Genomic DNA, 17,757 nt, shown 5'->3' on the forward strand with positions numbered 1-17,757 from the left:
CTCGCCTTTTTCCTTCTCTTAGAGTGGCACCGAATGAAGTCAGGAAATCATCTGTTTCTTTCACTCCACGGCAAACACCGAGAGTCAGATATATTTCGGTGCAGTGCGATATCACTGCAAGCGATGCGATTGGCTTTGAATCTCAGTTTAAAAACTTTCCTTTGATAATTTTCAGAGAAATAAAGAAATTCATGTGAGATTCCTGCAGAAAACTGACTTTAGCCGTATTTTTTTAGCAATTTCAGGGATTTTTTATTAGCTTCCCGTATGTTTTAGAAGACTTAAAATGAATTTGAAAATTAAAATGCATCTCGCAGCCCCGCGTCATCGTCCCGCCTTCTCGACGCCTGAACCACCATGAAATTCGCGAGAGACGCTGCGCACATTCGTTTTCAACCCTTATGCGCACACTGAACCCCCTCCCCTCGAGACTATAAAACCCACCACACCTAGCAACATCAGCACACAAATAAGCTCTCACAATTACGGTTTTACTAAAACCGTTCTGACAGCGCCACAGTTCACACGTACCTGGGCTCAGCGTAAGCAGCGCTGAGCTACGGTATTCCCGAGCGCAAACGAAGTTGTGAATTTAAAAATCCATTGATTATTTAGTCATATTTCTTGTCTTTTAAATTCATAAAAAATTCTAAAAAAATGTAAATAATTTTAAAATCAGTTCTATTATTAACTTTTTTAATTGTTGTATTCTGTTTGAAGAACACCGAGATCGGCGGCCTAGGTAAGTTGTGTTTAAGATATTTTCAATAGTCTTAAAAAGTTTTTCTAGACTTTTGTTTGCTGTTGTTTCATTAAGAGGTTTTACGAGACGGCTCTGTGACAAGAAACGTTTGTTTACGGAACTTTTACGGGTTGGTTGTTAAGGAGAGTTCGACTCTCTCCGAATTTCTTATTGGCGGGTCTTTAAACTGTTCTTATAGGAAAATTTATTTCGCGCGTCCGCGGGGCTGTACTCTAAAACAGGAAAACGATTGATTACCCAGCAAAAGTTTATAATATTTAAGTCGCATCACTAGGGATACTTGTTGATGTATTTTTTTTCTATGTCAAGAAGATTAAAAATACTATCGATACATTTTATTATAACGGCTGTAATTATGTAGGCGTAAATGATAATCGGAACAGATGCTGTTCAAAAGCTTTATGTTAAAATTATTTATACGTGTCAATCAGTATAAAAGTAAATATCACAAAGAAAATTCAACATGATATAGTAATCAGTACACGACCACGTAACTTCTATTTGGAATTTATTATATGATACATAAAATACGATTTACGACTTGCTTGCACTGTCGGTTAATTACCTTTCGTCGCCTATATATAAACCGGACGACATATCTACATACTACTGTACGTCTTTACAAGAGTGAAATAATTAAAAAAAAAAGGTAAATAATGACTCTCACTTTCCCTTTGTCTCTCTCTTTCTCTTGATTCTCGCGGGAATAGCAAAGAAGATCAAAGCGATGAAAAGAATAATTACTCCGTTGATAATTACCAATGTTTTGTTGGAAGTTTTATACTATTGGGTTGCTTTTTAATTGGTGTTCGAAATAAAGCTTTTTGGGCCGTCATTTGCGCATTAAATAACATCAAATAACAGTTAGGTCAAGCATACCCGGGATGTTGGGTTTTCACGGCTTATATAGCTATTTAAACATAAATAAAAATAATTTTACGGTTTATTTTCGCTTTTTACTTTATCGTCTTTATAATATTTCCGATTTTATGAAGACTGTAATGTTTCCGTGGTCACGGTCACGACTAAGGTGCTAAACCGTAAAAGTGGTTTTAATTAGATCATTTCATTTGATTGATAAAAGTGACATGAATATGTTTAGATGTAGGTATTTAGATTCTTACATCTGGCTGGAAAAACTCTGCATTCTAAGAATAATTAGTGTTTAATTCAAGACAAACTAGCGGTGGGTCTAATGTGAGCCCCGCTTAGAATATAATATATTGCCGCAAATACGTAGAGGTCTTAGACACTGTTTAGAATGTTATATGAAGAGTTGCTTCTCTGCACAAGTCATTAAATTAATATTGACAGATATAATTTAGTATTCATTAGGAATATTAGTCTTTAGGAACAATGGTAATTTAGTAAAGAATACAGGTTCCGTCGGTCTCGTGAAGGTCTTTGAAGAAGAAAGAAGAAATAAAGAATCAACAAAAAAAACGTGTTTTATTCTTATACGTGATTAGTTTAACTGCATGACGACTTGTTACCTAAAACATTTTCCTTGCAAATAATCCTCCCTTACTTGTTTGCCACGTAATTAACAGGGTTTTCAACCGAGCTTAGTTTCGTATTGTATTACGCTTTGCACTTCTTTTAGATAGACCGACGCGCTCACAGCCCTGTTGATGTGAAGTAGTCACCGGCGCTTAATCACAGCTGAGAGATAGGGACACGAAAGGTTTTAATCCATTTACTGTTATCCTATCCTGAAATCTGAAGACTTGGTCGCTTTGCCGCAGAAATGCGGAGAATGGTGGTGCCAATTGATGAACTGAAACTGAATCAGTGAACTGGTTCACTCCTGAACTGGAGTTAGGGTTAGGGTTAGAAAAATAACTGCTTGTTACTATTGAGAGATGAATGATAGGGAAATAAAAAATATTATGGAGGTTGATTGACGATATTATCCAATAAAATATTAAGGACAAAAACTGAAAAATTGTCGATGATATTAACGATGTCTCATTATTGATGGTAGGACATCTTATTATTACTGGTGAGAATTTTTGCCGTGAAGTAGTAATGCGTTTCGGTGTTTAGGGTGGGGCAGCCGTTGTACTGTAAAAACAGAAGCTTTAGAACTCATGTCTCAAAATGGGTGCCAGCATTTACGCTGGTGATGTCCATGGACTCTGATAATCCCTAAACATCAGGTGGATTGTGAGCTCGTCCATCCATCTAAAAAAAATGATGAATTTGAAAATTCCGCCGCATACATAGAAGCAGTTTTTTATTGCTCAACATTTTCTTGTTCGATTAACAATTTTCACCGAGTTTCAATTAATACGACTTGACAGTTTAACCTCAACTTTAATCCCATTGGTAAAGACTGCGGAAATTAAACAATCCAGAGAATGGGTTTCAATAATTTTCAAAAATTTATTGTTTTTTTTTTGTTTCTTTAATTTTATCGCAAGTACCTTCTGAGACCTTCTGAGATCTTCCTACGCTTTAGCTTTGAAACTCAAAGCCGTCGTCACCAACTGTAAAAAAATTATAACTTTTTTTTTTGTTACATTATGTTATCTGCAATCAGCACGATGCGCTATAAGCGGATGTGCTGATAAAGAACCTAGAATATACTATTTCCTCCGGCTTTGGCTACTTGTAGACATAATGTAAAGTAATTTTATAATTTCTGCGGTAGGTAGCGGCTTGGCTATGCCCCTGGCATTGCTGACGTCCATGAGCGACGGTAACCACTTACCATCAGGTGGGCCGTATGCTCGTCGGACTGCTCAGGAAAAAAAAATCAACTTGTGCTTACAATTATTTTTTGTAATTTTTGTTTATAGAACTCTGTCGTGGAGATCAAATCCAAGTTAAACGACAAAACATCAAAATATTCTTAGTTATTATCTTCCGCAAAGAAAGTAAATATCCATCAATATCAACAAAGCAGTATGAACTTTATAATAGATTCCATTATAAATAAACTAGCGACCCGCCCTCGCTTCGCTTTGGACTGTAATTTATTATTGATTTCTCCACTATTTAATGGATGTTATTATACATATCAACCTTCCTCTTCAATCACTCTATCTATTAAAAAAAACCGCATCGAAATCCGTTGCGTAGTTTTAAAGATTTACATACATAGAGACAGACAGATATAGGGACAGAGAAAGCGACTTTGTTTTATACTATGTAGTGACAACAAAAAACGGTCGCTACCTAGAATAAAAGAAAAACACAAAAATAATTTTTTACTCAAATAAACTTCACCGTCGACTTGCCGAGCTATAATATAATTTAACTACACTCAAATAAACCTATTTCCGGAAAAAATCAATCAAATTTAAACGTTGGCTTAGAAAATAAATGTACATTTGATTTCGAGATTAATAAAATGAATAAAATAGTGATTTTATTTGAGAAAATGTGTTTTTTTTATTGCCAGATGGATGGACGAGCTCACAGCCCACCTGGTGTAAAGTGGTTACTGGAGCCCATAGACATCTACGACGTAAATGCGCCACCCACCTTGAGATATAAGTTCTAAGGTCTCAAGTACAGTTACAACGGCTGCCCTACCCTTCAAACCGAAACGCATTACTGCTTCACGGCAGAAATAGTCAGGGCGGTGGTACCTACGCGTGCGGACTCACAAGAGGTCCTACCACGAGTAGAAGTCACCAGTGTGATTTGAGAGTTTTGTTATGTTTTTTGCCGGATAGTACATAATTAATTATGTCCTTTGAAAAAATGATAGCAGTCATCACGTTTTGAACCCGACTTATTCACATCGCTTGATACGAGTACACCGGACATATTACTTTTTTAAGCCACGACGACTTTTCGCCAATATTATCGCCGATCGATATAAGGATCGCTCCTAAAATACTATGCTTAGAAATGATTTATTTCGCATTCTTATTTTTATTTCTAAGCATTAAATACTGTAAAGTAAAAATAACAAACTACTTCTTTTTTTTTCGTCCTTGCGCAATCGATAAGTTCTTATATCGATTAAAAAAAGTAAAAAAAATATCGTTTCTGAACTAATTTCGAGAAATGTGTGTATTTCATATACCTACTATTGTATCGCGATAGGCATAGCAAAGCGCGACCAGGTCTCATTAGTTTAATTAAAAAACAATCATGAATGTGTACATTGTTACCGTACTACCCACAAAAACCTTCTCATTAATAATGTAAGAGATTTCAGACCTTTAACAACATTTACATTACTGGACCTTCCTTAATAGTGAAGACCGATTTTTTTTTTAAAAACGATTAAAACGCTACGCCCTTTTTAAAAACGAATAAGAAACAAATTTATCTTAAAACTAAATTCTTTTTATGGTTTTAAAGTAAATTTTGATAGCCCTAGAAATATAAAAGCAGATATTCAGAAAACGAAGAGACCGAAGCTTTATTTCTTATTTGAAGCACGAGAACACATAGTCTTAACAAAAAAGCTTCTTCAGTACATTTTAAATGCTTGAGAGATACATTTTATAGTCAGGTGTTAATCTGATTACCGCTAAATAATTGAAGGATTGCGACACCGTTGCTGCGGTAACATGTATAAGTCTTGAAAAAAAAAGTATTGGGAACTGTTTTTTAATTCGCAATATATTTCACTGCGAAGACAAAACTCACTTAGGGCTAATACAGTGCTTGGAAACCCTGGGCCACCAAGACACATGCGGCACTTTGATTCCTCGGCTACGACTCTTCCGCGAAATGTTTAGTTCAGGCATATTACCTATTTATTATCTTTGCCTGTATTTTTTTTTTGTGGATGAGGTCACATCCCACCTGTTAAGTGATTACTGGAACCCATAGAAATCTACATCGTAAATTCCCACCCACCTTAAGATATGAGTTCTAGGTATTATTACGCGCTGGGGTTCGGGATAAATTTAATTCCACCGAAGTATAAATTAAAACTGGATTCAACACTTAGAACGCTTAAAACACTCAACAAACACTCTAAAACTCTCAATTCGCTTCTTCCGCTTCGCTTCAGGTGATCCGTTCGTTGTTTCGCTTCGAGTAGCTCCGATAACTAACTGCGTGCCATCTCTGCAACGCTTTCATAATCGAGACGAAATCCCTAAAATCGTCGAGAACATTCCACAAAAACCGAGTACTGTGTTTCCGCTATCTGACAATAGATGGCGTTGTACTTCTCGAGCGTTCTAGACACCATTAGATCATTCGATATTCGTTCGACTATTCGGCGATAGATGGCGTTACTCTTACCGGCGTAACAGTATCTAAGTTCAGTATAGTCACAGAAGTCTCAGTAAGAGACGAATAATCTATTTTCGAAATACACGGCTATAAAAATATAGGTAACATAGTATGTTAAAAAAATTGATCTGAACAGATTTCAATTGTATTTTATCTATATATGGATCTTTTGGTTGACAAGGTAGGGTAGCCGCACACTGGCCTAGTAATATATTTAGTAATATTTCTTTTATTGCACTATTAATATTTTCGTATACAGGGAGTATGAGTTTATCGAAAGGGCTTCGAAGCTTCCTATAGTACTATATGTATATATATTAATAAAAATAAACATGTAACTATAAGTATGTCTGAAAAGTATATTAATGAATGTTCCTAAAATATAAACGAGAGAGTGCATGAATTATGGATTACAATTAAAATGATATCGAACTAATAGACGTGCTCGCGGTCCACCTAATGGTAAAAAGCTACCTGGTCCCGAAAACAGTAGCGAAAAGGTACCGGTTGGATCCAAAGTTCGAAGGTGCTTCAAAATATTAACTGATAAATATTTTAGAATATTCACAGCAAAATTTTGATTGTTATTGGGGTATCTCCAAGTCTTTGACGACTTACGGTACTAATAAAGCGATGCTGAAGTATCTACCTGTTGCGTTTTTTCCTAAGCTCTTGGCAAGTCAACAGCGTCGGGACGTAATAAGGTGCTTTGAATGAAGCGAATTCACTTTTCAGTCTTAAAGGAAGAGATCTGGTCTAATTAATATCAGCATTACAGACAAAATTTTGTTCTACGAATACTATACCAGACTTCTTAAAGAAAAAGAAAACCCTTATTTGGTACATTTTTTGACCTCTATATTGAGTAGCAAATTTGTAAAGCAAATACACGACATAGGCAATCGAACGTGATAGAGCTGAACATTTCCGGGAATAGCTTCCGAACCAGTAGACCAGGCCATTCCCGTAACGGTCTTTCTCGATGGCCTAAGGGATAAGACGTCCGGTGCATTCGTGTTGAGCGATGCACTGGTGTTCGAATCCCAGGCGAGTACCTATTTTTCTAATGAAAAACGTACTCGACAAATCGACTTCCACGGTAAAGGAATAACATAAAAATTAAACCCGCAAAATTATAATTTGCGTAATTACTGGTGGTAGGACCTCTTGTGAGTCCGCGCGGGTAGATACCACCACCCTGCCTATTTCTGCCGTGAAGCAGTACTGCGTTTCGGTTTGAAGGGGCAGCCGTTGTAACTATACGTGAGACCTTAGAACTTAAATCTCAAGATGGGTGGCGCATTTACTTCGTAGATGTCTATGCGCTCCAGTAACCACTTAATACCAGATGGGCTGTGAGCTCGTCAACCCATCTAAGCAATAAAAAAATTAAAAAAACCACAACTAAGACTCGATAATCCATATTTTGAAAGCAATTAAACTTGACGTAGCATCCGTGAATTTAATATGAATTCGAATGCTAATTTTGTTTTTACGAAGTTCAGCCGTATTCAAAAATTGAGATATCATAACAAATAATTCCAGATGGTCGAAGTATATTCTACTTAACTCTAAATTTACAAATTTTTAAACTAAATTTAACGTTGATTTTCTGTGTGATGTGCAGTATTTTAAAATTAGACAACAGTTGTTGAAAGAAAAATTCTTAAATTATATATTCTTTTTTTAAATAAAATTTAAATCGCCTGTACCAAAAAGATATTGCTGCAAGCAGCTAGCAGAGTTTACGACCAAAGCCACAAGTAGTTACAGCATAAAAGTGATAAATCTCCACACGTTAGGTGTTGTGTTAAGAACGAACGATTTCTGCACGAGGCCTTTGATCCGGCATAGCTAAATCTGAAATTGTCGGTCCAAGCATTCCGCTCTCAAATCAAAACGTATACCGAGACAACGGAATAGTAATGTTTGATTCTCAAGGGCCAAGTCTGAAATAATTATTACAAGCCAGCGATGTTCAACTGCAGGATTAATGGTCCGGTGCTCCCGTTACTAATAAATCAAATAGGTAATTATGAAACGTTTTAAACTAATCTCTAAATCCGCTGTTTTCACAGAACGATGTGGTTGGTAGCTCTATAATCTTATTACATCTACTAATGAATAACAAAAAAATTGTGTCATAGAATTTAAAATTTTAATACAGCGAATGAAAGTGCTAATTTCACTATTCAATTCAAATCGATTCTGGCTAATCTCTCAGACGTGTTAACTTGATAATTTTATGGCTAAATCTCAAGTGAAGCTTAGATTTAGATAGTTTTAAACAAATACTCCAATATTTCGGACACCTCTTTTTTTTTATTGCTTAGATGGGTGGACGAGCTCGCCTGGTGTTAAGTAACTACCGGAGCCCATGGACATCTACAACGTAAATGCGCCACCCACCTTGAGATATAAGTTCTAAGATCTCAGTATAGTTACAACGGCTGCCCCACCCTTCATACCGAAACGCATTATTGCTTCACGGCAGAAATAGGCAGGGCGGTGGTCCTGAAGTCGTCGTGGCCTAAAGGATAAGACGTCCGGTGCATTCGTATCTAGCGATGCACCGGTGTTCGAATCTCGCAGGCGGGTACCAATTTTTCTAATGAAATACGTACTTAACGATTGTTCATGATTGACTTCCGCGGTGAAGGAATAACATCGTGTAATAAAAATCAAACCCGCGAAATTATAATTTGCGTAATTACTGGTGATAGGACCTCTTGTGAGTCCGCACGGGTAGGTACCACCACCCCGCTTATTTCTGCCGTGAAGCAGTAATGCGTTTCGGTTTGAAGGGTGGGGTAGCCGTTGTAACTATACTGAGACCTTAGAACTTATATCTCGAGGTGTGTGGCGCATTTACGTTGTAGATGTCTATGGGTTCCAGTAACCACTTAACACCAGGTGGGCTGTGAGCTCGTCCACATATCTAGGCAATAAAAAAAAAATAAAAAAAAAATACCTACCCGCGTGAACTCACTAGAGATCCTACCACCAGTAAACCTGATTCCAAATAATTCTTTTTCACAAGAATACGTTCTAGCGATAATACACATTAAAATTACCGGAAAGCCCGAAAATATGCTAATAATAGTTAGTACAACGATCAATAGTAAAACAAATCGAGATGGGATCGACAGAGAAAAATGTCTTTTATCAATCCGTGCAACGTGATTCCACATAAAAATTTGCTAATACCCTCTCTTGAAATATCGTTTATTGCGGTGCCCCTATCGCCAGAGCCCACTGAGTTTCTCGAGTTAGAGCGAAGCTGAAATAGCCTCTCAAGGCTATCAGCATAGGTAGGATAGGAAAATAGGTAGGATATTACTGGTGGTAGGACCTCTTGTGAGTCCGCACGGGTAGGTACCACCACCCTGCCTATTTCTGCCGTGATGCAGTAATGCGTTTCGGTTTGAAGGGTGGGGTAGCCGTTGTAACTATACTTGAGACCTTACAACTTATATCTCAAGGTTGATGGCGCATTTACGTTGTAGATGTCTATGGGCTCCAGTAACCACTTAACATCAGGTGGGCTGTGAGCTCGTCCACTCAACTAAGCAATAAAAAAATAATAAAAAATCGCCAGCTACTAAACTATACTTCGGTTTAAATTGCTTGTACTCCAAATATAAACTGATGTAAACGATTAGTATTTACACTCAGTTTAACAAACAAATAACAGCTTTGCGGGATGTTAAATTAATACAATCAGCTTAGATTCAAATACCTAGTAAATTAGACGTATAGAAAACACAGTAACTATAAATTGGTGAAATAACAATCGGGAAAAGCTCGACATTTGAATGTTTATTTATATAAAACAATTATTAATGGGTCGCCGGCCAAGTGAATGAGTTCGTATACAAACTCTAAATATTGAAACCTGTAATTTTCCTTGCTTCGAAAATTTTTAAATAGTGCTTTCTAATAAGGTTAGGAATTGTGGTTAAATGTTAAATTGCTAAGTTACTGATCACATATTTTGCTAGCGAAATTACAATGTAAATAACATAAAACCTCTCAAGAATTCAAGAACATTCATAATTTCAACGTTTTTTCATATTAAATTATGATTACTTAAATTTTTTATACATATATCGTAATCTTTACATTCTTCTGTGCGTGTATTTGTCACTGAGATCCTCCTAAACGGCAGGACAGATTTTAATGATTTCTTTGTATGGGTTTGGGTGGCACTGAATGGTTTAGATTCACAAATCAGCCCGGCAGATCTGTCCTCTAGTATGTTTATATGAGATCATTTTTAGGGTAACATTTCTGTACATAATTGATTTAAATTATATTAAATTATTATAACAGCGAGGTAACATCAGACGCTCAATGTGACTATAGTTAATTGTATAAGAATTAGCGTATGTACCTTCCCATTGAAGGGAGAGATTAACAAAGCTTTGGCCTCACGTTGAGATATCTTTGGGCTCTTGTAACTCCAGACAAGCGGTGAGCTTTTCGGCCTATCTACAGCAATAAAACCGCAAGCCATTATTTGTCTTTGCGATTGTAATGCAATAAATCACTATTATAAAATTCCATCAGGATTTTTAAGGTGTGGTCCGGTTACTATTCTGAATATATGGGTATACAACCAATACTAATTCTAATTATCTAATGATCTGTCTGGGAGAATAACCATTCTTTAAATTTCAGCAGGTCTGCCGCAGAGCCCTCATCATGCCACCCGTAATTATGCAGCGTTCTGCTGGGGTCGGTAAGCATTGCTACATATTGTATAGTTATAAAATTTTTATACAATTGTTTTTATAGTAAAACTAGCGACCCGCCCTCGCTTCGCATCGGAAACATTAAAACACACATGAAACAAAAAAAAAAAAAATTTTTTTTAAAAAAAGTAGCCTATATTTATCAGGGACAATGTTGGCTTTTAATGGAAAAAGAATTTTTCAAATCGGTCCAGTAGTTTCGGAGCCTATTCGAAACAAACAAACAAACAAATCTTTCCTCTTTATAATATTAGTATAGATAAGTATAAGCTCAATGAACTTGAATTTTGAAGGTAGTTAATGGTAATAGCAGTAGCACTATAGCACGAGTAGATTATTATACACAATATTATAACCATGAGATTTGTATTTTGAATATAAACATTTTGCTATTTACCTAATTATAAATATGAAGAAGCACGGAAGACGTCTTTTAACTTCTTCTTCGACTTCAAAAAAGGAGCAGGTTCTCAATTCGACTGTATGATTTTTTTATGTTTGTTATCTCATAGCTTTTGACTGTGTGAAACGATTTTAATGATTCTCTTTTTATCAGAAAGCTGACGCTTCCCGTGTGGTCCCATTTCAGTCCCATTTTAGTCCAGTTCTGATAATGGTATCCATGAGAAAACCATATAAGTCTTAAATTTGCATTAAGTACGTGCGCGACAAATAGATGAATAACTCAATATGACGCCAACCGATTTCGATGATTATTGTTTTTAATGTATATTAATTTGTTTGGGAATATCTTCTTTTTTCTATTTGAAGTCGGTTTTTGTTAAAGCATATCTATTTACAATTATTTGAATTTTATTTTATTATTATTATTATTATTTATTATAACTACAGTGGTTTTTACGGATCTTCCATTATAGCTACTGAACCAAGCATCCGATTGACTTGAAACTTGGTATCCATGTAGAAAACACATGTAGGTACTTAATGGATAGCCTAATATTTATATGAGTGTTGGACTCCCTAATAATAATGACAATAAATAATAATGTTAATTTTAAATGCCCAGCGAAGCGGGCGAGTACCGCTAGTTTTTTTTTATTGCTTATATGGGTGGACGAGCTCACAGTCCACCTGGTGTTAAGTGGTTACTGGAGCCCATAGACATCTACAACGTAAATGTGCCACCCACCTTGAGATATAAGTTCTAAGGTCTCAAATATAGTTACAACGGCTGCCCAACCCTTCAATCCGAAACGCATTACTGCTTCACGGAAGAAATAGGCGGGGCGGTGGTACCTACCCGTGCGGACTCACAAGAGGTCCTACCACCAGTAATTGAATAAACTTCAAACTTATATTTTGTCTTAGATGCCGCCGCGCCTGTACTCGGTGGCCTCACAGCCCACAACACCTCGAGGGTCTACTCTCCGGTCACTCTGAGCTCAGAGTGGCCAACAGTTGGCAGGCTTTTGTTTGTGGTCTCGTGCTCTTGTCTTGGTACTATCCTCAACGGCTTCTTCGTATCTTCGTTCTTTGTGGAGTTCACCCTGAAGAAAGTTGGTTAGTAATTGTTTACTGTTCGTATATGTAGTAACACGTGACAGCTATAACTGTTGATAAGGTTGACCGATTTTATTTTGTTAAAAATTCAATTTTGTAGTCTGTCCTGTGTTATGCTAAGATAACCGGTCATCGTTCTTGTCGAACCCGTCGCTGGCGACGAAGGGCTCGACGAGTAAATTAACCCACAGACACAGCCCACTGCGTTTCTCGCCAGATCTTCTCAGTGGGTCGCGTTTCCGATCCGGTGGTAGATTCTGCAAAACGGCTCTTACTAGGGTTCGTGTTAGCAACGTCGTCAGCTTTCAGCCCCGTGAACTCACCTACTACTTAAGGTTACGCTGAAATAGCCTCTCAAGGTTATCAGCTTAGGTAGGAAAATAGAGAAATAGCTAAGATAATTTATCGCCACTTTCTTATTTATCTATTCGGAATAAAACTCTAATAAATCCACAGATATTTATTTTTATGATATAGGATGTAAACTCTATGTCTCGGTTAATCAATTTAGCTTAGTTGAATTTGAGTGTTTGGTAAGAAAATTAATAGTTTTATTTGAATTCATAGGTAACGTCTTTCTGGCTTGCGTTGGTCTCGCAGACCTTATTATGACGTCTAGTGTGATGCCTATTTCTGGTGTGGTGTTGCTGTCCGGAGAATGGGATACTCTCGAAGTTTGTCGTGCCCTTCAGTTCCTCGGTCAAGCCTCTACATATTCATACAGCTTGTTCTTTGCTGTAAGTATCTAGACAATAGTTCCTTATCATTGAATAGACGTACATTTATTTATATTTCAAATTTCTCCTATAGATGGCTGCAATAGAAAACTACTATCGACTATGCCGCTCAAGCGATGAATATGTCATGTTTATCTCAATGCACACTAGCTGCACCTGCGTCTTCATTTTTGCGTTGTCCTTCTGTCTTTCAGCAGTTGGAGTCTTCTTGAATTTAGATTACGATTATTGCTTGCGGGCCGACTACGGAAATTTTGCCTTCAGGATTACTACTCTAATAATTTTTCACGCTGTACCTCTTGTTGTAACGTATGTAGGTTTTCTGATATGCGCTATACACATTCGCAATCGCGCTGCTAAAGAGCTCCCCTACAGACGCTCGCACCAGTACGAACGTGATTATTCCAGGACTCATTTGGATATCGCGGTCTATTCACTGCACGTTCTCGCTTGGATTCCCTATCTCATCGTTGTCTACGACTACCCTAACGCCCCCGATTACAAGTTCTACCATAGCACCTGGATCGCGGTGTGCCGTCCCGTCCTCACAAATTTCTTGTACTGCGCTATTAATCGTAACTTCAGACGTGCGTTTGCTCATCTCTACTATTATTGTTGCTGCAAAAGCTCCACAACTCGATCGTTTAGCACCCGCCACCGTCGTATTATTTGTGAGTGCAAGATGCCTATTTCCGATGTCCGCGTTCATATTATGCACCAGGCGCTCAGCTCCAATAGCCCAGCCCGCGGTGCTTCTTCGTGTAGGGAGATGCAGGAATTATGATCATTCCGATCAAGCCCGGTGAGAACGCACAAGAAGAAGGTGAGATTCGCGAAAACAACGGCACGGGTCTAAAAACGGATAAACGGCTTGCAACTAATGGAAATATTACAGTTTTCATTTTTGTGCTCCCTACATTGTGGTTCAAAAAATTTCAAACCTTTTATCGTTTTAACACTACTAATTGATCAATTGTAATATGTACTCGTAATTTCATTTTTATTTTGGAACTCCTCACGCTTGAGGACCATTTAGTATCTTTCCGTGTTACGCTTTTGCTTTTGAAATAAAAGTCCAATAAAACATAGCTCCACTTCAATTTTTATCGATAAACGTAAATGTGTGTGTTAGATTAGATTGGTGTTCTTAATATACTCGTACCGTAGTTCAATATTAATCCCTTTAATGGACATATATTATAATCCTGTATGTTTATTGATGTTGTTAATAAAAGTTCGTAGAGTGTGGATAACCGAATCGTATTCGTGAAAGTCTGAAAAGTAACCATGACTGGCTTGAACACAAAGTGAATGATAAGCGCATTAAGCAGGAGAATCAAAAGCCACTCGATGGAATTGAAATGAACATAGTTCTTAGTCGTATTTCCGTTGTCGACGTGTTCTGAATGTGAAAATGCTTTACGAAAATGTGCTATGTGCATAAGTATATGTAATGTTTTAGATTTAGGAAGTCTGGCTAATGTAGACCTTTAATAATCAATGTTTTTATTTTATTTTTATTCTGTTATAAGCTGTAAATAGAATAACACATATTGTATAACATATATCAAATTATTTTTTATTTACCTTTAATTGGAACGAAGTTCCTTATCGCGCGTTGTGAAAGGGGGCTAGACGGAAAAAATTCTTACGAAAAGTTATCACGACACTTTTTAGATCCGTCGTTCTGACCAATCAACGTGTAGACGCTTATCGCGTGACATTGCTCGTATCCGATTGGTCCGCGTAATGAGTACAGTTTCTCGAGGTAGCGTTTCAACAATAGTAATTTAGTTCATAGTATTGTTTTTTTCTTCTTCATAATGCCGTAATTTATTATTACTACTTAAAAAAAAATATTACAATTCCTTCACTAATTAATCGAAAGGAACTTCGTTCCATCCGGGTGTCCCTTAACACCTCTGAAGTTTTTTTTATATGAAAACTATTTAATTATTATTTAGTTGTATTTTTGGGCAATATTTACTTTACTATATCACGAATTATTCTAAAGAGAAAATTTTCGAATTTATATGCCTATTTTTCATATATATATACATATAATTATATATATAAATATTACTTAATAGCTTAATAGTTATAACTCGTAGGTATTGTATTTACACTCCCGTGTGGTTTTTTCTGATTATCAATGTTGTCTAATTATACGTAATTATATTATACATGGACTATCGTTATACATAATCTATTTTGTGCAGACCTATATAATCAAACTGCACTCGATTATGGCATTGTAAACCCCAACATCGCCGGCATGGCAAGCGTAGATTTTGTAAAAAAAAAAATATAATTAAAAAAAAAGTAGTTTTGTGGAATCGTATTAATAGAAAAATAATAATTTCGACTCGATGTTATTTAAAATATAGTTAGGTATAGCCAAGAACATTGTAGACTCATTGTAAATTATTGAAATTAAATTAAATGAAATTTTATTATTAATCAAATTAAATTTTCCTGAATAGTCTTTAATAACATCTTATATTTGAGTCGTCTATTATCAAAGGTGGCAATCTGTGCATTTGAACAAATTTTTTTTATTGATATGTCAATACAGATTGATTTGAATATAATCGTCTCCTTCAAAGAATACGGTTCAAAACCTGCATTAAATAAAGGTTAATAGTTAACCTGTTATTTATCTAAGATGTCGTTCCGAAGAGTTTTGTGACTGCCAATGGAATACAAAGTCAATAATTCGTTTTTTCTGATTTACCAATCATTGTCCAAAAGTCAGATTGCCGGCTTTGATAATAGTCGACTCATTTTATGTGTCATATTGCATATTCACACTATTTAACTTATACCGGAAATCAAATCTTAAATCGCTCAAGTTGAATACAACTTTTAGATGCGCTAATTAAATGATAAATGTTAAATTAATATAAATAATTATAGATGTAATTCGTAAAAAGCCAACTGTCGTATCGCACAAAAAATACATAATAATATATTCCCTGGTATTAGACAATTTTAAATCTTAAATATTAATATTATCAATGTCGTTTATCAGTAGAATGTTATTTCGATTCGAATAAATCTTTAGAAAACTGGGGCTGTCTTTGACGCTCATTTTGTTTTCTCTTGATTTATTCGTAGCAAATCAATAATATTAATGTAGACATAAATAACTATATATTATATACATGTTTAATCTAGAAATTTAAAGGGTTCCCTAAACTTTGACATAATTCTTTACATTATCAGTATTTTCTCGTAGAAAAATTGCAGCTTGTACCAGTAGTAGGGGTTTACCTTGAATATTCAACATTGAATTTAAAAACTATATATACGATTTTATTGTGGACTTGTAGTTTCTAATAGATATATTTAGTGATAATATATTGTGTGTCGTAAGTTGTATATCGAAAATACTTCACCATTCGGTGTTCTTTTGTCTTTTACTTGTGCCATGTATCTTTTTAATACACCATCCAAAACTAGGTTGCGTGCAAATAAAACTATTTAAAAATAAGTGACAATTTTCATATACAGTCAAAACCGTTTACTGCGACATCGTTTAGAACAACATACCGGTTATAATAACCTAGAACAAAGGTCCCGGCTGAATGCTATATTAAAATGCTTGCTTGCTAAACTATGCCTTATTAAAAACATTGCTTTATACGACATTGCTAATAACGACATACCTCATAAAACGACCAAATTTAACTAATATTTCGGAGAATTAGATCTGTTAGAACGACCGGCTCAGCTGTATTGTAAACAATTTGAATAGGTATCCACATTTGTCTTCAATGGCTATTAAAATCAGGAAAGAAAACAATAGGATTTCGTTTAGTGTAGGGTCTTTTCTAATTCTTAGAAACAAAACACTTGCATGCGGTATAGTCAAAGCCCGCTTCTTCATATCTCTTCAGTTAGTTTGTTACTTATCTATACACAAGATGCACCAAAACTTTGTGGAGTTATTCGTGAAACTTTCAAAATGTCGCAAAACAAAAGAAAACAAATTAATATTGAAGAATAATCGCGTATTATATCCAAGCTAGAGAGCGGAATTTCAAACAAAGACAGCAAAGGAATATGGTGTATGACACTCGACAATTTCAACCATTTGGAAAGAGCGATGACGATACGTTGATTAAAATCCAACGTGAATTACAAAATATCTATGAGCAAAAGAAGTGTTCCAAACAGTCCAAAATTACAGATTTTATGCTCACAGAAAAATAATATGCATTGTACTTATGTGTAATAAACAAAATGTACATAGTTGAATAAATATATTTTTCCAATAATTCCCTATTGATTTGTTTGTACTTGCACGATACACATTAAGCATCACCGGTTGTTACGACTATCGGTTTTTACGACTGAATATGAGCAGTCCCTTCGATGTCGTTATAACAGATTTTGACTGTATAATCAATCGTTCCAAAACAGAAAACACAGAAGGCAATACAAAAATATAATTTGGTTGAGAATAAATTTAACATGGTAGGTACGAAAATCAGGAAAGATTGTTTTAATGCAATACATTATTGGTATATACAATTACATTTAAAAGAACAAAAATGATACACTTAAGTTGAAACATCCAAAACACTCCGTCCGATGCGAAATAAATACAAAATCAGGCGGACTTTACACAAAAATGTCCAGAGTATAAATAATTGAAAAGGAATTTTTTTAACAACAGTTATCGTGGAACTTTTTCTAAGCTTTGGGGTATATAAGTAGCTTTGTGGGTGGGGTGGGGATGAACTGTTAAGTTGATAAGTATTCGTGATAA

The 17,757-nt window shown here is 35.7% G+C and overlaps 1 protein-coding gene across 2 annotated transcripts; it reads left to right on the plus strand.

Moving 5' to 3' along the window:
* Window positions 1-484: 484 nt before the first annotated feature.
* Window positions 485-17,263, plus strand: Mtnr (melatonin receptor-like). 2 transcript variants are annotated; one of them, XM_028178769.2, is made up of 5 exons: window positions 485-742; window positions 10,652-10,712; window positions 12,055-12,246; window positions 12,814-12,983; window positions 13,057-17,263. In XM_028178769.2, exons 2-5 carry the CDS (start codon window positions 10,676-10,678, stop codon window positions 13,765-13,767), a joined length of 1,110 nt encoding a protein of 369 aa, XP_028034570.2. In that variant the 5' UTR covers window positions 485-742; window positions 10,652-10,675; the 3' UTR covers window positions 13,768-17,263. The 2 variants fall into 2 exon arrangements, with proteins under 2 accessions (XP_028034570.2, XP_089583336.1); XM_089727210.1 differs by having other exon boundaries at window positions 10,655-10,712.
* The last annotated feature ends 494 nt before the right edge of the window (window positions 17,264-17,757 follow it).

This window comes from Bombyx mandarina, chromosome 01, assembly GCF_030267445.1.
Source record: "Bombyx mandarina strain Sakado chromosome 01, ASM3026744v2".
Lineage (NCBI taxonomy): Eukaryota > Metazoa > Arthropoda > Insecta > Lepidoptera > Bombycidae > Bombyx > Bombyx mandarina.